The following is a 21,974-nucleotide window of genomic DNA, read 5'->3' as shown; positions in this document are numbered from 1 at the left end:
TTAGTCTGCCCAACACAATATAGGGTCCGTCAGTAATAGGACCCATGTATTTATATAAGAGTAAAATGGCCAGTTTTCGACCTAATATAAATATATTGATGGTTATTATTTCTGACGACCTCTAGTGATCATGCATATGAGTAAGAGGATCAAGTACCGAAGGCATAACATGAAATAAAATCTAAAAAAGATGCAAAAGAAAAAGTGAAAAGCCTTGCTGTGTCCCGTGAACTCCCTACCTTCTACAAGAGATTTCAGGCACAGGTAAAAGAAGAATAAAGAGATCGACCATCCAGAAGATTTCGGATGGCTTTTTAAGTCAACATCACAATCCTTCACCTTTACGTCAAGTAGTCGGTCTCTGTAGGTGATTCGAATATATGGTGCTGGCAGAATTACTATGCAGCTAGTTCTTGCCAAATATGTTTTTGTATAATAAAGGAGCGCTTAAAGGTCTTAAAGTTGTGTTTAGAATTAGTCTTAACTCTTAAACAGGTTGCAGAATGTCATACTTCTGAAAGATGTAACGATGGGTAACCCGTATTTGCTTTTTCCCTTAGTTGACCTCGGTTCCAGTGCATTTTCTAACTTTCGACTGACATGTTTATAACTGTCTTCATAACTTAGTTGACACTTGCTCGCCTTCCAGCGAAGCCACTTCGGTTTCCAGGTCTACTATCATTTTCTTCAAGAGCACAAGTGGCTTGAATGCCATTGAGAGCTCAAAAGTTCATAATCCAGAATTATGCCGTTGGGGTGCGAAATGGGAACTCCAAAAGCACGAGACTTCTGAAAATGCATGAATAATCTGGGATTAACCAACAGAAGACTGACAAAGCGATGATATGCAGTGTCCTGCAACTGGATGTATTAATTCAATGCACCAGTATATAAATTCCTGCAATATGATTAACTCACTGCAGTACAGTACGAGCAAAATTTGAAATACTTAGTAAAATGCGAGCCCTATACTTCAAAAATGAAGAACTTGGCAATAATATTTGCACTTTGCCGAAATTATGTTATGTTTATAAACTTTAGCTATCACCTATCTGCGAAGCCTTTTTAATTACCTTTTTGGTATTTCAATTTTTCTCCACATACCTAAGCTAACGAACCATTCAGGACATATGGGTACAAAGTAACAAAGATAAGTACGCATGAAAGACATGTTGGTATACACACATGGCGAGTCACAAAAATGGGGGCATCAATACTGAGACCTATAGGCAGACAGGAAGGTGTACTCGTGGAGTTCTCGTAATGGGTCAAGGTCAGATGTAATTGGTGACATGGATTAAAGTAGTTAGTTACGACTAAAGCTAGACAAGAAATACTGATAAAATTTGGGGTATAAGGAATGAAAAGATAATGAGAGTTCCATACTTCCATTCTCTTCCAGAAACCCTCCTCTCCTTCTCCACCACTCAGTTCACCCTCCATCGTCCAAACTTGGTTGTCCTTGACCAATCTCCATTAATGATGGCTTGATAGCATCAGAATGATAGTTTAGAGATTGTAGTGGAAAATTTACCACAACCTAATGGAAGAAGAACAGAGCTACTGTCTAAAGTATAAGGTTCTCCTGGATAACCCCGTAAACTACAAGATTCCTTTTTTTTGTCTTGGGGATACACAATGGTCCATGGTAAAGGGATACCTCTGTCGCATTTCTCTAACACCACCACAGAGTTTACAGAGCTACCTCAGCCCTAATGGTGTCACAACATATAACAAGCTACTTGTCAGCCAGTTGCATCCTCCAAAATGTTGCTACTTTTTATGTTCCACATAATCTGTGTCTCGCGTAATTGCTCCAATCCACTAAACACTAACTATAAGATTATTCTCCATAGAACCCTCAATGCTGTGTTCTATAGGTCAAAGACAACATCTCACAAATAAAAGCAGGAAATTTACAACTCTGCAATATGAGAAAAGCAAAAAACCCTACACTCAACAATTGGTGATCTGTTGATCGTTAAGTCCTAAGCTTTTCTTCCATATGAATTTGAAGTTAGAAGATCTATCATCTATGTCTGATTCCCAAAAATACCTAACCTTCAGACCACTTACAGCTCTTACTCCTCTTAGATATCCCCCAGTTCCACTTATTGCTCATATTTTTCATCCCTGACCCAATTCAAACTGAAAACATAAGAGCAAAGAGATCGTTCAAAACCTATTCCATAAGCACCTTAAGCATCTGCTCCAAACAACGTGTTACAACATTTTAAGTTTAGGTACCATTGCTGTCTAAAGTACAACATGGGAATCCAATGGGAAGAAAGATCCTGATGGTGAAAATAAGATTTTCGCATTGTAAAAGTATAGAGGTGTGTAAACTTTTGAACCCAATATCAGGAGAAAAGATTTTCAACCTCAATTCATCCCATATATTCCCATAAAACATTCGTCTCAAAAACAACAGTAATCAATATCTTCCTCCATCATCCCCATTTTTTATTTGTTATTTTTTTTGTCTTGTTTCAAAATTTTTGTTTTCCTCCTGCTTTCCATGTTTTTCTCTTCTCTGTACTCTCTCTTCAGGTTCTCTCCCCTGTGCTCTTTCACTCTTTAACCAACGTTCTCCCACCTATTTCTCCTAGGTCCACTGCCTATCAGCATGCTAGGCTCACTTTCAGCACCTAACTAGAGTTTGCATCTTTAATTACATACTCGTGTTGGATATATGACACACGGACATACGGAAGGTTATATATCTCAATGTTTTGGTATTTCACTGTGCCGGATACCGACACACCTACCATGTCGATGCCACCAAGCAAAACAGATATAATCACTATACATGATATAAGCAATTTTTTCTACATAAAGAAACTTTTATACCAATTTTCATGAGATAGAAACAGATAAAATGAGACGACAAATCCAACATTTATCACTTCCTTAAAATTTAATTGTTGAAATTGCCCAAACATTTAAAACTGAAAAGAAACACCAATATAAACTAATCAAACCTCACCATGATACAACTTGATAAGTTCAGGAACCTTGTCTCCATACTTTGCAACGAATTTCTCCATGAATTTTGCATCACTTATAAGTAATGAAGAAACAATGCGTACGTCTTTCTTAATCAAGCTTTTTGATACCAGAAATTCAATAACTGTCAATCTTGGAATAACCCTCTTCTTCATGCTAAGACCAAGTACATTTGGTGCTTTGGCAAGCTGTGCAGCTTCCCAACTCTTTATGTTCATGAAGAAGTTCAATCCAGTCCTCAGCTTTTCCTCCGATATATCTAGGCAAGTGGGTTGATTTCTGAATGCCAAATGAATTTGATCATCCGCCCAACCAAAACTCCTAAAAACTCCAAATTTCTTCCGTTTCTTAGCCTTACTCATCCCCGACAGTACACAAAGTGCATATGTAAACATAGTTCTTGAAGGATCAAAACCCCTTCCAAGAACATCCTTAACTGTCCCCTTAAACCGAGTGTTATCAAGAGTAAAACCTCGAAATCCATAGAAAAACAAATTGGAGATATTTGGCTCCGGTACACCATGATCTTGCAAGACCTTAATCTTGGGTGTCAAAGACTTTTCAGGGTTCCAACCTAGAATATGTATAAAAAAGCATTTTTTTATTGCTAAACGGACATTCTCATCGGTCTTGAGGAAAGTCTTGAGAAAATGTAAAGATGGGATGATTCTGTGCTGTAAACTAATATAGAAATAGAAAGGGTCTTGTAAAAGGAGTTCACCCAACTCATGTCCTGAAAAACCAATTTTTTTGAGAATTTGAAGCTTGGGTTCAACGGTTTTGTGTGGATTGGACAATATGAGAGTAGGCCGTTTAATGATGAGATTTGTGATTTGGGTTTTGGTTAGTCCATAATCTTGGAAAAGCTTCAAAACTGAGTCAGGCCTAGATGTGCTCTTAAACTGGAGTTTCTTTGCTGCTTTAGTGGCTGCTTCATGGGAAAGACCACATGAGTCTACAAGGTAAGAAACTATGTTGAGTTGTGAATTAAAAGATTCTTTTGCTAAGCTTGTAAATGATTTGTAGTAGTATGAGTTTTGAAGTAAAATGAAATGGGTACTGAGATTTCTACTTGTATTTCCTTGAAACAGTAGTTTCTTACAGAGAACAAAATAAGACATTGCATAATAACAAGGGTTTTAGATATCTACTCAATATTCAGTGAGGGTTTTAGATGTCCACTCAAATTTCTAAAAAAAGATTGAATAACGTTTTGCATCAAACAAAAGAATGTGTCAGAGAAAATAGTAGCGAACTTACAGAGCAAAGTATTTCTACTTCCAAGACTGAACTTAAAATCATCAGCTTGCCACGTTTTGTTTCTGTTTTTCCTGGTTTTCACTCTACTAATACTTTTTAATTTACTCGGGCTTTTGGCCCAGCCCGTTTTTGGTTGTTGGAGTAATTGAGTATTTGAGTACACACAACACAGGCAGACACCCGGCCCATTTTGGCTATAAAAGTATAAAACTTCGCTACAAAAATGGACGCTTATTAAGCAGAAAATCCCTGGTTGAAGAATGTGATTCAATTTTAAAGCCAGAATACCAAGACATTTTGGAAAATTTTCTTCTATCTAAAATCTGTGAAGTCAAATGCCTTGCCATTTTGCCAGGCATGCGTCAATCAACATCACGCAACATTTGACATACACGGTCATTTTTGTTAAAAAATGTACGTATGGAATGAAAGTGCATTTTGTAACTTTTGAATGAAATGTATCTCGCAGGCTCATAGCTGTCTTTATAACGTTTTATATATATATGGAAGGTTTCTTGAGGCTGCAGATCACACTTACATGTGTCCAATATAATTTTATTGTGGTTTAATGGTTTTATGTAAATAATCTCTCAGGGGGTTCTTTGAGAACAGGAGTGGCTTGAATGCCATTGAGAGCTATATCGCAATATTGTTTACCAAATATTTGAACTACAGATGCATGAAGCTTTTGTGAATCCAGTAAGGACGAATAAATTCTTGAGAGAAGACGCATGAAACTTGAAGTAAACTGCAATTATCTGGGACTGGCCAATGCAAGATACACAGAGCTGTAACTGGGAAGACGCAAATTTGATGATCTATTGAGAATAACACCAGTGAATCTGTAGTGTAATTTGGCTTGTAGTTTGACCCTCTCTCAAACTGCTAAACAAAGGGATTTGGTATACAGAGTCCTGCAACTGGATGGATTAATTCAGAGCACCCATAAAGAAATTCCTGTAACATAAATAAATCATACAATTTGAAATCGGATATGTGATCTGATCTTTGAGCTAATCTAAAAGAACATGAAATTACTAAAACTAAACTAGACAAGAACTTTTACTCGTTCGAATTATATGCACACTTTCTGTTATTATGAAAAAACCTACACCATTGAGCAAGGCCATTGGACTGACAAGAGACCGTAGGACGTTCTCAAATGTATTAAGTTCAAGCTTGTATATGGGTGGGGGCCTAAGTCCAGGCGATTTCGGAAAAACAAAACCACTCCAGCTCTCAAGTAAAACGACTTCGCATGGTATAGATATCAAACGAGGCACCTAATGATGAAGTTTCACCTCATGATGTTCTTGAAATCCAACAAACCTTAGCAAGCCATAGGCTGAAAGTCCTGACACAAACTTCTTGATGAATTTAGCAAGTCCTTCAGCATTAATATAACCATTGTTGATCAAACCTACCAAAGATCAGTACTTGAATAACTTACCACTTAGAAATAGTGTCTTCTTCAAGCTAACCCTAAGTTACGGAGAAGTATAAAGGAACATGTGCACGCTGTAATATGGATCTGTTAATCATTAGTACTCCTTGTAAGATTTTCTTTGGAGAGAATTTCAAGTTAGACGAACTGTCTAAACCCCAAAAAAGCCTAACCTTGAGACCACTCAAAACCTTTGGAGATCCCCATTCCAGCTTACTACTTATTAGATTTCTCGCACCTGCTCTTCCCATTCTGATTGGGAAAAAAAAACGATACTAAAGGCAATGGTAGAGAGATCAAAACTTACTCTATAATTTCCTTAAGCATCTGCTTAGAACAAGTGCTATTTCAAGTCAGAGAATGAGGTCGGAGAAATTAATTTAGGTTTACCGACATTCTAATATTAGGTCCCATTTTTGTCTAAACATCAACCAAAGTATCCAGTAGGAACAAAGTTCCTGACGGTGAAAGTAACATTTCACCTGTGTGAAGTATGGACCATGCAGGGGTGTATTTTAATGACTTTTGGACCCAACACTTCCCTTACCAACATTTTCATCCACATATTCCCACAAAACATTCCCTTCCAAGCAGTCATGAACAAATATATTGTCCTTCTCGTCCCTCTATTTCTCTTTGCTTTTTCTTTTTCTTTTCCTCTCACTTTCATCGTTTTTCTCAACTTTCGCAGACTATCTCTTCATGTTCTCTCTCCCCTGCACCCTCTCACTATTAAACCAACAGACCTCTTCCTGGTTCCACTTCATCACAACTTTGATTGCTCGTTAGACACTGGAAAGACCCTTCCAAAAAAGCCAACTTGCCGAAATTCCAGTTCACAACTTTGTGCCTTCCCTAAGTAAGAAGAATTTCAAGCACATCAAATGTTTATTTACGCCAAGAGCAATACTCACCAAAACAATAGGTATATTGGCAACAATGTCAGCCCCACAACAAGCAATTGACAGACTATTATGTGAGCACTAAAATTCAACAACTCCACATATAGGTCAATTCACAGCCCCGGCACTGAGACAAGGATTCATATACTCTTCAACTAGCCAAGGGCAATCATGCAAATGCGTGCTAAAATTCTCCTACTTTGCTTTCTTCCAGCATACTCACCTTCAGATTATTGTCATCCATCATATCCAGAAATGATGTTCTGAACAAAATGAAAGTATAAACTAAATAAAGCAAATATTGAGACATTCAGATTATTGGCATTGACCCCATATCCAGAAATGACGTTCCGAACAATACGAAAGCATAAACCAAATAAAGCAAATATTGAGACATCTCAGATTATTGTCATCGATCATATCCAGAAAGGACGTTCCAAACAATACAAAAGCATAAACCAAATAAAGCAAATATTGAGTTCTAAGTTCTAACAATGTTCCTTAAGGACTTAAGGCATGATCACAAACCAACTTTTTATTTTCTGATAAGCAGACTTTATTAGATACCAGCTATGTAGCATTGACACGGCATATTTTCAAAATCAGATAGACACATAGACATCCATGTTGCTATGCAATCAAAGACTCACCTAGGCTCTAAGCTCAACCCAAGCACATCCTGCCAAGTTTCTCCTAGGCCCATTGCCTATCCCCTAGCTAGGCTCACTTCCAGCGCCTAATTAGAGTCTGTGTCTTTAATTACATACCCGTGTTGCATATGAATATATGATACACGGACATACTGAAGGTTATATACCTCAATGTTTTAGTATTTCACTGTGTTGGATACCGATATACCTGCCCATGCCGATGCCACCTAGCATAACAGATATAATCACTATATATGATATAAGCATTTTGTTTCTACATATTGCACCTTTTCTTTTGTTCTTCTGCTTGTTTAAAAGATGCTCTTATTTGTTAGATAAAAATATCCATCTAAACTCTAACAAAACCAACTTTCATGAGATATAAGAAGGAAGCATATCAAATGAGACTACATAAATCCAACATATATCACCTCCTTAAAATTTAATTGGGACATCGCCCAAACTTTAAAAACTGAAAAGAAGAAGCAATATAAAGTAATCAAACCTCACCAAGATACAACTTGATAAGTTCAGGGACCTTGTCTCCATACTTTGCAACGAATTTGTCGATGAATTTTGCATCACTTATAAGTAATGAAGAAACAACGTGTACATCTTTCTCAATGAAGCACGTTGATACCAGAAATTCAATAACTGTCAATCTTGGAAGAACCCTCTTCTTCATGTTGGGGATTACACCAATACCAATCGGTTCCCCCACTACACAGATAACTTGTATGAACACACTTCAACTCTAGATAAATCTCAAATATCACAAACTACCTATACTAACATGCCCAACTCGCTAAACAACTATTAACAACAGATCATAGTGTAAAGCAGTAAAACAACAAACCACAACACAAAGATTTACCGTGGTTCGGCCAATGATGCCTACTTCCACAAGAGCCAGTTCTTAATAAAATGGGAAGGAAGATTACAATCTCTCCTTTCGGTCTCTCACCTTACTAGATCACTCTTATCTCTTTCTGAGGTTGTATCTCGTCAAAGGTTCTCTCTTTGTTTTAGTCCTGGACTAGATTTTGGGCCGGGCATACCGGATCTATTAAATATTTTGTGTCTTTGAAAAGGCTTTATAAAATGTCTCACACAAATTTTCGAATCAGAATATATTTTTATTGAAAATAAATCGAAATATGTTAATGGCTTGTGATTATGGTGCATAAGTACTTAGAAATTAAGAGATCAAATTGAGATAACATCTTCACTTTATGGTTTAGGATATTAATCCATAATTTTCAAATAAAATTATCTTAAACTCGATCTAGCTTGTATAATAGTTTTTAGATTTATGGTGATTTAGCAACAAATTTTGAATCAAAATATATTTTTATTGAAAATAAACCGAAATACGTTAATGAGCGTGATTATGATGCATAAGTACTTGGAAACTAAGGGATCAAATTGAGATAGCCGAAAGCAAATGATTATGGTGTATAAGTACTTGGAAACTAAGGGATCAAATTGAGATAGCCTCTTCACTTTGTGGTTTAGGATATTAATCCGTAATTTTCAAATAGAATTATCTTAAACTCGATCTAGCTTGTATAATAGTTTTATTAGATTTATGGTGATTTAACGGTAAATCATCACCGCCTTTTACGTACTAATGTGTACAAATCACTAAAATAGATTGATTGTTTCCATATTCTCAAAGAATACACCACTCTCACTTGAAAAGATTTATCACATGAACTTGTCCTACTCTTAGCGGGTGCCTTTATATTAAATTATTCTAAAAAAAATATTAGCAACTATGCATAGCTATGAGATATGAAAATTATATTAATTACTCAATTAAATTTCTTGCACCATTCTCTATAAAAAGGAAGCATCAAACTTTGATAAAACTCATCGACTTCTTTTCATTGTTAGTTTTAACAATAGAAGTTTGATTGAAGTTTTTGAGAATGTCCAATTTGGTGAAGATAATATTTAAGCTACTTGAATAGCAAGGCATTCCCAATCACAATAAAAGAAGTATGATAAACATTACTTAAAATGCAAAACTATATTTGTTGAGACATTTATTCCCCTTACATATAATACAAATATATTTTAGGGTTATTAGTTGAATGCATTTGCATCAAGTTTATGATTTTTCATTAATTATTCTTTGAGGTTAGTTTAATGTAGCACGTTGCATCCGGTTCCAAATTCTCATTAATTATTCTTTGAGGTTAGTTCAATGCAATCGATCAAGTTTCGATTTCCCATCAATTATTATTTAAGGTTAGTTCAAGGTGCAATTGCATCCATTTTATGATATCACGTTACTTATTCATTAAGGTTAATTGATCTGATTGCATCCAGTTTTTATGTTTAGTTAATTAGTATTTGAGATTAGTTTATTGAATTTGCATCCGTGTTCTAATCTCTCGTTAATTACTCTTTGAGGTTAGTTCAATACATCCGCATCCAATTTTTCGATTTCATGTTAATTGTTTTTCTAGGTTAGTTCGATAGTTTACAATTTCTATATAGTTTGCATACATGTAAGAGTCTATTTTTTTAAACTCACTTTCATTTTGGGTTTCTAATTACTCGTAATTACTCATGTGAGAAGGCTAAAAAAAACCGACATTTATGCTTTTAGGTCGATCGATGCGATTACATTCGACTTTCGATTTTCAGGTTAACTATTTTTGAGGATATTTCAATGCATTTGCATTAGGGGTGGGAATTTGGCCCTAAACGACCCTAACCCCCCCGACCGACCCGACCCTAAGCCCTATAAAGCCTCACAACTAAAGCCCTCCGAGTTTTAGGGCCGGGCCGGCCCTAATGCCTTCTAGTATAGAGGGCTAGGGCTAAGATTCTAAAACATAGGCCGACCCTAACCAAGCCCCTAACCAAGCCCTAACCATTTTGTTTCATACTTTCACTATAAATACACATACCATAATTGTCCAACTCTTTGTTAAATATTTTCAATTAAAATAACATTGTCCTTTGTAATTTATCACTTACACCCAAGGGTACTTCCAATAACTTGTTTTATATAACAAAAACTTGTCAACTTAGCGACCATGAAGAACAATGAGCACTAGCCTAATAAAAATAAGACTTTATTCCTTTGATCATCAAGTCAAAGTCCATAACTTATTATTCTCAATTTCTTTTCTCACTTATTTCTTATAAATTATATTTTTATTCACATCCAAGCCAAGTCTAAAACTAAAGATTTCCTTCCACACCATTAAAGCAAAATACACAATGAGACATTTGTAACATAGAAACCAAAAACAACCTTTGTCAGAAAAATGACATTTGTAATCTCAAACCTTTCTCCATCACTTGTTCAAAAGCCAATATTTTCATTTCCATATACAAAGCTTGAATCACTTTTAAATTAGAAGAAAGGTAATATTATATTTGTTTGAATCTATTATAGAAATAATTTATGATATTACAAATAGTTTAACAACTTCCATGACCCTTAACCAAAACTATTATGTTTCTTCTTTATATATATTACTTCTTCCTTTAAAATGATAATATAATTATTTGTCTATGTATTTCAATGTTAAATGTAATTTTAGTGAGGTTTGAGTATAAGGAAGAACAAATTCGAACTCGATGTACTTGAGTTCATTAGATTGTGGATGTGCATTTTAAATTTTGGACTTATACAGGATTATTACTAGATTGGTTGGACTTTGAGTTTGTAGATTATTGTACATTTTTGTAATATAAATGAGTTTTAAAAGCGATGTAGTAAAAAAATATATATATATAGGCCCGGCCCTAAAGCCCCGGCCCTAAAAGCCCGACCTAAAGCCCTAACCCTAAAGCCTTTAAAGAGGGCTAGGGTCGTGGTCGTGGCTTGAGGTTTCGACTTGTGACCCGGCCTAACCCGGCCCTATGTCGACTTTAGAGGCGGGCCGACCCGCCCTAATATCTTAAGGGCTTTTTTAATGTTTAGGGCCGGGCTAGCCCGACCCGGCCCATTGCCCACCCCTAATTTGCATCCAATTTCTGATTTCCCATTAGTTAATATCTTATTTTAGTTTAATGCAATTGTATCTAGTTTTTGGTTTTTGTTAATTATTCTTTTTGAGGTTAGTTCAATGCGTTTTGCATCCAATTTCGAATTTATGTTAATTGTTCTTTGAGGTTAGTTCAATACATTTGTATCAAGTTTTCGATTTCCGTTAATTATTTTTGAGGTTAGTTCAATGCAGTTACATCACATTTATAATTTCCGATAATTATTCATTTAGGTTAGTTCATTGTAGTTTCATCCATTTTTCAATGTTTCGTTAATTAGTCTTTGAGATTAGTTCATTGCATTTGGATCTAGTTTTCGATTTCCCGTTAATAACTCTTTAAGGTTAGTTCAATACATATGCATCTAGTCTCTGATTATTTATGCTTTAAAGTTAGTTCGATGCAATTATATCTGGTTTCTGATTTCCCGTTAATTATTTTTTGAGATTATTGCATTTAGATTCCGATTTCCCACCAATTATTCTATGAGGTTAGTTTAATGCAGTTGCATTCGGTTTTTATTTTATGTTAATTATTTTTGAGTTTAGTTCAATGTATTTGCATTCGGTTTCGATTTTCGGCCTATTAATTATTATCCGAGGTTTGTTTGATGTATTTGCATACCGTTTCGATTTCCCATTAAATATTTTTCAAGGATTTGTATACAATTTCTAATTTCCCTTTAGTTATTATCTGACGTTAGTTTAATGCAATTGCACCCAGTTTTCAATTTCTAGTTAATTACTTTTTTAGTTTAGTTTATTGCATTTGCATAAAGTTTCCAATTTCCCGTTAATTACTCTTTGAGCTCAGTTATGCATTTGAATCCAATTTCCAATTCCGATTTCCTTTTAATTATCCAATGTGGTGTATAATACCAACTTCTACTGATCCATCTGTAGTGTCCTTGCAAACATGACATAAAAAGTCAATTATGTTTGATTTACTATGTGGGATCATTGAAGATTACCAGTTCCTGATTTCCCATTAATTATTCTTTAAATTATGCATGACTTACTATGTAGAATCTTCAAAGATTATCTACGAACGGGTGTTGTTATATTAATTATTTTGAAAAATATTTGTAAATATACAAAACTTTTATATATTAATATTATATTGATCACTCAACCAAATTTCTTATAACGTGAAAACCTTATTCTCCATTAAAAAAAAAATAACTCATGTACCTTTAATAAAACCCTTCAACTTCATTTTGTTGTTTAATAATAGAAGTTTGATTGAAGTTTTGTGAGATTGCCTAATAAGGTGAAGTTCATATATATTGTAGCTACTTGAATAGCAAAGAGTTCCCAATCATCACGGGGAAGAGATAAGATAAACATCATTTTAAATGCAAAACTATACTTACCGGGACATTCCCACAATATATAACCCAACTATGTTTTGAGGTTAGTTTAATGTATTTGCATCCGGTTTCGATTTTCAGTTATTTATATTTTGAGGTTAGTTCAATCTGATTTGCATCCAATTTCCAATTCCGTTATTTATTTTTTGAGATCGGGTTCAATGCATTTTGCATCCAGGTTTCTGATTTCTAATTATTATTCTTTTGATTAGTTCAATACATTTGCATCTAATTTTCAATTCCTGTTAATTATTCTTTTGAGGTCAGTTCAATACATTTGCATCCAGGTTTCGATTTCCCATTAATTATTACGTGAGATTAGTTTAATGCATTTGCATCCAGAGTTTCGATTTCGCGTTTATTATTTGATAAAGTTACATTTGCATCTAGTTTCCGATTTCTCATTAATTATTGTTTGAGATTAGTTCAATGAATTTGCATCCAGTTTCCTATTTACCATTAATTATTTCTTGAGGTTAGTTCAATGCATTTGCATCCAGGTTTATTTTTTGAGATTAGTTCATGTAGTTCCATCCGGTTTCCGATTTCCCATTAATTATTTTTTTAATATTAGTTCCACGATTTGCATCATGTTTCCAATTAATAATTAATTTTTCTTTGATGTTAATTCAATGCAATTGCATCCAGTTTCGATTTTCTATTAATTTAATCTTTGAGGGTTAGCTCAAATGCATTGCATCATCCGATTTCGATTTCGACAATTATTTTTTATGTTAGTTTGATGTATTTGCATCCAAGTTTTGATTTTCCGTTAATTATTCTTTGAGGTTAGTTTAATACAGTTGTATCCATATATATTCCAATTTTCTATTAATTACTTTTTTAAGATTAGTTTAATGTTTGCATTTGCATCCGGTTCGATTTTCCGTTAAATACTATTTGAGGTTAGTTCGATATATTTGCATCCAGTTTTGGTTCCCCATTAATTGTTTTTACGTTAGTTTCATTCAGTATTATATATATATATATATATATATATATATATATATATATATATATATATATATATTTTTTTAAAAATATTTATCATTATTGCTTTTTTTTTTTTTTTTTAATTTTCTATTATATATTTTGTGATGTTATTTTTTGTATAATTGTTTTTAACTATGTTTTGAGGCCATGTTAAGGATATATTCAAATAAGTCGGTGTTTTATCATAGACACTAAAATTGTATGATTTGTAGTAAGGAATTAGTTTATACAAATTACATATTTTTAGCAATTTTTTTTTATTTGATCAAATATATAAGAATTGGAACACTAAAAGTGTTTGATTAAGTAATAGAAAATTACTTTTACAAATCACCTATTTTTTAGCAATTTTAAAAATATTTGTCATTATTGCTTTGTTATTATTTTTTTTTTTCATTTTCTATTATATATTTTGTGATGTTATTTTTTGTATAATTGTTTTTAACTATGTTTTGAGGCCGTGTTAAGAATATATTTGAAATAAGTCGGTGTTTTATCATAGACACTAAAATTGTATGATTTGTAATAAGGAATTTTACAAATTACCTATTTTTTTTTATTTGATCAAATATATAAGAATTAGAACACTAAAAGTGTTTGATTCATAATAGGAAATTACCTTTTACAAATCACCTATTTTTTAGCAATTTTTTTTATTTGATCAAATATGTAAGAATTGGAAATACACTCAAACTTTCCAAATATAATAATTAGAAATACACTCAAACTCTCCTAAGAGGTTCTATGTATGTGAGATTGTAGGCTATTAGAAAAGACTATCTTTCATATTATAGTGCCACATAGGAGAGAAAAAAAACTAACTCTCTCATATTAGAGTGCCACATAGGAAAGAGAAAATCCTCAATTAGAGGTCTCTGCTTTAGTATATAGATAGTAGATTCCAATCCTTCTGACTTGTTTGGTTCTGTTAGGTTAGATTTTCCAAAACCTTGATTTTTGGTTTTATCTCCAAAAACCAAATTTCGCGGATAATGTAGCAAGCCCACGAAAAATAGACTCTGAAAGCGCTGGCGCTGCCACTCTGGCGAAGTCGCAACCAAGACTGGAAGCTGAGCGCTGGCGCTTCACTTTGGCTGGTCGCTTCTATGTTACTTGGAGCTCTCGGCTGGCGCTGGCGCTTCATCCAGCGCTGGACTTCTGCGCGACTGAATTTGCCGAATTTGCCGTCGGCCTCGGTTTCTCTCCTCATGTGAGGGATAACTCCACAATCTCCCCCAGCGGAGGGGGCTACCTCCATGCAATTACCAAATCAACAGAGGAGGTGTCGCCATTCCGCAATAGCACAACAAACATCAAACTTACCTTTCGGTAAGACTTTGGTCATCATATCCGACCCGTTCTTGTCGGTATGGATCTTCTCGATACACAAATGCTTGTCTTCGAAAGTACTTCTCTAATCAATGATAACGCACATGTATGTGCTTGGATCTAGAATGAAAACTTCGGATTCTTGCTCAAGTGGATGGCGCCCGACCATCACATAGTAACTACAAACTGTTTTCGCTTTTAGCCCTAGTTCGTCGAAGAACCTCTTCATCCATAGCAACTCTTTGCAACACTTTCGGTGGCTGCAATATACTCGGGCTTCAGAAGTGGAGAGGGCAACACACTTTTGCAACTTAGATTGCCAAGAAACCGCTTCCCCCGCAAAGGTAACCCGGATAACCGGAGGTGGACTTCATCGAGTCAACATCACCGCCATGTCCGCATCGTGTAGCCTTCAAGTAAGGGCTTACTTCCACCAAAGCACAAACATGATTTGGAAGTGCCTTTAAGATATCTCAATATCCACTTAACACCTTCCCAATGCTCTTTACCCGGATTTGATGTAAATCGCTTACCACCCCAACGGGCGAAAAGCAATATCCGGTCTAGTACACACCATGGCATACATCAAACCGCCCATCGCGGATGCATAAGGAATCTTTTTCCATCCGACTCTGCTCATGCTCACCCTTAGGACACATCTCTTTGGTCATGCGGAACTGGCCACCAAGCGGATAACCGACCGCCGCTTTGATCCATGTTGAATCTCTTCAACACCTTTCTCAATGTAGCTTTCTTGAAAGCCACAACTTCCCACTCTTTCATCACGAGTGATCCGCGATCCCAAGTATCCGCTTTGCTTGACCCAAATCCTTCATCTCAAAGGACTTACTCAAGTCTTTCTTCAGCTTGGATATCTTGTTGATGTTTGGGCCAACTATCAACATATCATCCACATACAGCAATAGACAATGAAATCTCCATCCGGAAATCTCGAACAAACGCGACAATGATCGGAAGCGGACTTCTTGTATCCTTGCTTCACCATAAAGGAGTCAAACTTTATGTACCAATCGTCTCGGTGCTTGTTTTCAACCCATACAAGCTCTTTATCGGCTTGCATACTAGGTGCTCCTTGCCTTTGACCTCAAACCCTCGGGTCGGGTCCATGTAGACATCTTCTTCAAGGTCTCCATGAAGAAAAGCCGTCTTAACATCTAGCCGCTCAACCTTTAGGTTCATACTTGCGGCCATACCCAATACCACCCGGATAGAAGTCATCTTCACTACAGGAGAGAAAATCTCATCAAAGTCAATCCCTTTCCTTTGACCGAATCCCTTCACAACAAGGCGAGCTTTGTGCCTTGGGTGAGGATTGTTCTCCTCATGCTTGACTTTGTATATCCACTTATTCTTGAGAACTTTTCTCCCTGTGGGTTTCTCAACTAACTCATAAGTGTGATTCTTATGCAAAGAATCCATCTCGTCATGCATGGCCTTCAACCACTTTTCTTTTTGTCGTACCTTCAAGTGCCTCTTGATAGTACATAGGTTCTCCACCATCCGATAGTAGCACGCATTATGTGGTGGATACCGTTGAAGCTAGTCTCTGTCGGGACCTCCTTGCCCCATCCATCTGGTGCCTCGAGGAGGGTGCACTTCGCTTGCTCGGTGGTGGTTCATGCATCTCATCTGCATGATCTTCTATACCAATAGGTTCTATCCCATCATGAGCAATAGGATTCTCATCATGAGCTTCAAACTCATGGTTCTCTGATTCTCAATGCCTTCTCGCGACGTTCCACAAGAGGAACTTCGGTTCTCAATCAACAAGATCATTGGTGAAAGCTTGTAGCTTTTCACCCTCCTCAAAGTCCGCTATGGTTTGGTCTTCCAGAACACAACATCTCGACTTCGGATTACCTTCTTGTTAATCGGATCATAGAGTTTGTAACCAAACTTTTCATCTCCATAACCCGGAAAAATGCAACGCTTGGCTTTGTCATCAAGCTTGGATCTCTCATCCTTCGAATATGCACAAATGCCCCGCACCCAAATACCCTCAAGTATCCATAATCAACATCTCTCGCCGACCATACTCTCTCCTCGGATAATCACTATTGAGGAGGCTTTCTTTCGGTGACAAAGTTGATCACATGCACGGCCAGACGCATTGCTTCTACCCAAGAGCTTCTAGGTAGCTTAGAGTGAGATAGCATGCATCTTATCCCTCTACAATGGTACGGTTCATTCTCTGCGCTATTCCATTCTGTTGCGGTGTCTTGGGAACGGGTCCGCTTCATGACGAATCCCATGACGGCAATACTCTTCAAATGGCCCAATGTACTCACCCCATTATCCGGCGAATACACTTCAACAACTTCCCAGGTCTCTTTCCACCATGTCGTGGAATTTCTCAAACACGCCAAGTACTTCATCCTTGGTCTTCGGACTATAGACCCATATCTTTCTTGACGATCATCAATGAATGTCAGAAGTAACGGCTCCCCGGTGGGACTTCACTCTCATAGGACCACATAAGTCCTGTGTGCACTAGTTCAAGGACGATTGTCCTTTCGTGGAGACGGGAATCTTTGGAAAGACACCTGTGTTGCTTTTCCTACCAAACAATGAGTACATGTACTTAAATGTGTACCTTTAATGTCCGGCATGGCCTTTTGCTTAGCAAGAACTTCCATCCCTTTTATGCCCATGTGACCGCGGTCTCTTGTGCCACAGATTCGGATGAAGCTTCTTCTTCACAGATTCGCTACGCTTTACACAAACTAGCCCGTGTTTTGTAAAGAGAGCAAGTTTTTTTCCTTTCCTCGCGGCGCTACAATGGAACCTGGTCGGTCGGGTTTCCATACCCGTTACCAAACGAGTTTACAAAGCCATCATCATCTAATTTCCCAAAATTAAATTAGCTTAACCGTATGTCGGGGACATGTCTTACATCCTCGAGTGTCAAGGTGTAGCCGACATTGGTTTTACATGAACATCTCCAATGCCTATAATCTTCGAGACTCCATCATTTACCCATCCTCACTTCACCATATTCACCACATACCGTAGGTAGTGAAGAATCCCCTCGGCGGTGTGACGTGATAGGATGCTCCTGTATCTATCACCCACTCAGATCGACATGAGGTACTTTCGGACAAAGACACACCACAATCGACACAATTCCCACTAGGTCATCGACTAGTGCGGTAGTATCTCTCGCCTTTGTGTTTCCGTTCCTCGCACCATGTCTTCATGTACACGGTTATTCTTCTCATCCCTCTTCGTTGTTCGCGACTCATATCCGAAGTGGCCTTTGGTGGCACAATAGTAACATTGCCTCTCGCCTTAGGAGTTCTAGCTTCACCCCTAGATTTATTACCATCACCTCTAGAACGAGATGGTTTTCTGCTTCGACCTCTCCCCCGTTTCTCTGTGAAAAGGACCTCTGAGTTAGAAGAGCTGCTTCTTGCACTCCTTCTAGTCTCCTCATTCAACAAAGACGTGGTAGCCATCTCCATGGTAACAATTCCATCCTTGGGTCGCTCCATGTAGAGAAACCGCTAATGTCTCCCAACTTTCGGGTAGAGAGCCTAATAGAAACAAAGCCTCAACTTCGTCTCCCAAATTGATCTTCATCAAATGCATCTGATTGATGATATTCTGTACTTCATTAAGATGTTCAGACATTGAAGAACCTTCTTGGTACTTCGTGTCTGCAAACTTCTTAACGACTAACACTTTGTTTCCACCCGACTTCCTCTCATAAAGGTCTTCGAGTTTCTTCCATAGATCAAGGTCGTAGTCTCTTGGGCCACATGGTGAAAGACAATCGCCGTCTATCCATTGTCGAATGTACCCAATAGCTTTTCTGTCAAGCTTTTTCCACTCAAATTTCACCGGTCTTTTCTCGGTTTTACTCCCTCATTCTCAATGGGAAGGGCCAAGTCCTGCAAAGTATAGCAAGTCTTCCATCTTGGCTTTCCGGATGGTGTAGTTCTTCCTATTCGGACTCATCATACGAAAGTGTTCACGGAATGGTCCATCTCTACAAGTTATTTAACCTCAAATCTTCTCTCGTGAATTTCGTCAAACACCGCCGACCAAGATTCGGATAACACCCTAGGCTATTCTAACCAAGGCTCTGATACCACTTGTTGGGGATTACACCAATACCAATCGGTTCCCCACTACACAGATAACTTGTATGAACACACTTCAACTCTAGATAAATCTCAAATATCACAAACTACCTATACTAACATGCCCAACTCGCTAAACAACTATTAACAACAGATAATAGTGTAAAGCAAAGAAACAACAAACCACAACACAAAGATTTTACCGTGGTTCGCCAATGATGCCTACTTCCACAAGAGCCAGGTTCTTAATAAAATGGGAAGGAAGATTACAATCTCTCCTTTTCGGTCTCACCTTACTAGATCACTCTTATCTCTTTACTGTGGTTGTATCTCAGTAAAGGGTTCTCTTTGTTTTAGTCGGATTCCAATCCTCCCGACTTGTTTGGTTGTTAGGTTAGATTTTCCAAAACCTTGATTTTTGGTTTTATCTCCAAAACCAAATTTCGCATGGATCTTGTAGCAAGCCCACGAAAAATAGACTGGCTGGGCTGCCTCTGGCCTTGAAGTATTTGAAGACACTGAAGCTGGAAGGTGGCTTTTCACTTTGAGCGCTGGTCGCCTCTATGTTCTGGAGCTCTGGCTGCTGGCGCCCATCATCTGGCCTGGCTCTCGACTTCTCGACATTTGAATTTGCCGTTCTTCGTCCGGCTCGGTTTCTCTCCTCATGTGAGGGATAACTCCAACACTTCATGCTAAGACCAAGTACATTTGGTGCTTTGGCAAGCTGTGCAGGTTCCCAATTCTGCATGTTCATGAAGAAGTTCAATCCAGTCCTTAGCTTTTCCTCCGATATATCTAGGCAAGTGGGTTGATTTCTGATCGCCAAATGAATTTGATCATCCGACCAACCAAAACTCCTAAAAACTCCAAATTTCTTCCATTTCTTAGCCTTACTCATCCCCGACAGTACACGAAGTGCATATGTAAACATAGCTCTTGAAGGATCAAAACCCCTTCCAAGAACATCCTTAACTGTCTCCTTAAACCGAGTGTTATCAAGAGTAAACCCTCGAAATCCATAGAAAGACAAATTGGAGTTATTTGGCTCCGGTACACCAACATCTTGCAAGAATTTAATCTTGGGTATCAAAGACTTTTCAGGTTTCCAACCTGCATTTTTTATTTGCTAAACGGACATTCTCATCGGTCTTGAGGAAAGTCTTGAGAAAATGTAAAGATGGGATGATTCTGTGCTGTAAACTAATATAGAAATAGAAAGGGTCTTGTAAAAGGAGTTTACCCAACTCATGTCATGAAAAACCAACTTGTTTGAGAATTTGAATTTGTGATTTGGGTTTTGGTGAATCCATAATCATGAAAAAGCTTCAAAACTGAGTCAGGCCTAGATGTCCTCTTGAAATGGAGTTTTTTAGCTGCTTCATGGGAAAGACCACATGAGTCTACAAGGTAAGAAACTATGTTGAGTTGTGAACTAAAAGATTCTTTTGCTGAGCTTGTAAATGATTTGTAGTAGTATGAGTTTTGAAGTAAATTGAAATATATTGAGACTTGTACTGCTTGTACCGCATTGATGTAGAAAGCTGTATTTTGCTTTTACATGTATGTAGCGATCTTATTTCGACCGATGCGACCTGCGACTCAAGCTTTCAAGATGTCCAAGAGGGAAAGCGCGACCCGTGTTTCTCAAGCCACCGAATTGTTTTGTTTTCTATTTTGTAAACTCTATATAAACAATTGTAATCTCTTTATAATTCAATCAAGTAAATATACACTGAATTGAATTGAATCCTCTGATTCTACATAGTATCAGAGCCAGATTATTGAAATCCGCTGCATTGAATCCTTGAATCTTAAACCCATTATTGAATCCTTGAATTTTAAACCCCTCTCACAAAGTTTTATTTTTTTATTTTCTTCAAAAACCTAAATCGTTTTTTTCTGCAATGGCTGAATCTGACAACAACTCTTCAAGCATCATTCATCACCACTACACCCACAAGACAACTCAGCGTTCCCAAAAACTGTTCCATAAGATGAGTCCAACTATACCATCTAGGCTCCTCTCATGCGGATGCGGATTGGAGCAAGGGGAAAGCTTGGTTATTTGGCTGGCGCAAAGGTTGAACCGCTTATGAATTCGTTCGAATATGGAGTTTGGGCAACAGATAATGAAAAGGTAAAAAACTTGCTTATTGATTCTATGGAGATTTCTCTTATGAACCGTTATATTCGTCTTCCTACTGCAAAATATATTTGGGAGGCTGTGGAGAAGACCTTCTATGATGACTCTGATGAAACTCAAATTTTTGAATTGAATACGAAGTGCTTTGAAGCAAAGCCAGAATGGGAGACTTATTCCTTCCTATTACAACGAATTGGTGGCTATGTTCCAGGAGATTGATCAGAAGGTGACCTCCCAGAATAACAGTGTTAAAGTTGTAGTCCATGAAACGTCCACGATGTCCAGAATGCGTGTTCATATGTTTTTACGTAGACTAGATCAGGAGTATGATCAGGTGCGTGGAGAGATTCTTCGGAAAGAACCTAAATTTTCCTTGGAACAAAGCTATGCTTACATTCGTAAGGTACAATCTGAGAAACAGGCTATGGGGGGATATGTATCAATTGAATCATCTATCTTGACTGTTCATAGCAAGACAACTTCTCCAGTTTTTTCTGGTCCTCCACGCCATCCTAAAGGCAAATCAAATCCTTGGGCAGATAAAAAATGTGGTGTTTGCGGAGATTTGGGTCATAGCAAGGAGAGATGTTATGAAGTGATTGGTTATCCAGATTGGTGGGACTTCTTGAAGAGGCCACGAAAAGAATTTAAGCAAGGCCGTCATTGCTAATGTCGTGAATGGAGACAATACTTCGGCTAGTGTCGCGCAATCAGGTAATAATGCATGGATAATTGATTCAGGTGCATCTGACCATATGACAAAT

At 37.1% G+C, this 21,974-nt stretch overlaps 2 protein-coding genes across 2 annotated transcripts; both read right to left on the bottom strand.

Annotated features, from left to right (window-relative positions):
* Positions 1-82: 82 nt before the first annotated feature.
* LOC147509446 (uncharacterized) lies at positions 83-4,336 on the bottom strand. Its single transcript, XM_086601741.1, has 2 exons — positions 2,987-4,336; positions 83-789 (listed from the first exon to the last, which is right to left on the bottom strand). Exons 1-2 carry the CDS (start codon positions 4,125-4,127, stop codon positions 731-733), a joined length of 1,200 nt encoding a protein of 399 aa, XP_086457867.1. The 5' UTR covers positions 4,128-4,336; the 3' UTR covers positions 83-730.
* A 1,005-nt stretch (positions 4,337-5,341) lies between these two features.
* Positions 5,342-20,316, bottom strand: LOC147509445 (uncharacterized). Its single transcript, XM_086597816.1, has 4 exons — positions 20,308-20,316; positions 19,760-20,193; positions 7,773-7,948; positions 5,342-6,565 (listed from the first exon to the last, which is right to left on the bottom strand). Exons 1-4 carry the CDS (start codon positions 20,314-20,316, stop codon positions 6,477-6,479), a joined length of 708 nt encoding a protein of 235 aa, XP_086453942.1. The 3' UTR covers positions 5,342-6,476.
* Positions 20,317-21,974: the final 1,658 nt, after the last annotated feature.

Source organism: Coptis chinensis, chromosome 3 (assembly GCF_015680905.1).
Source record: "Coptis chinensis isolate HL-2020 chromosome 3, ASM1568090v1, whole genome shotgun sequence".
Lineage (NCBI taxonomy): Eukaryota > Viridiplantae > Streptophyta > Magnoliopsida > Ranunculales > Ranunculaceae > Coptis > Coptis chinensis.
The sequence above is the reverse complement of the archived record's forward strand: the minus strand, read 5'-3'. Positions and strand labels throughout refer to the sequence as shown.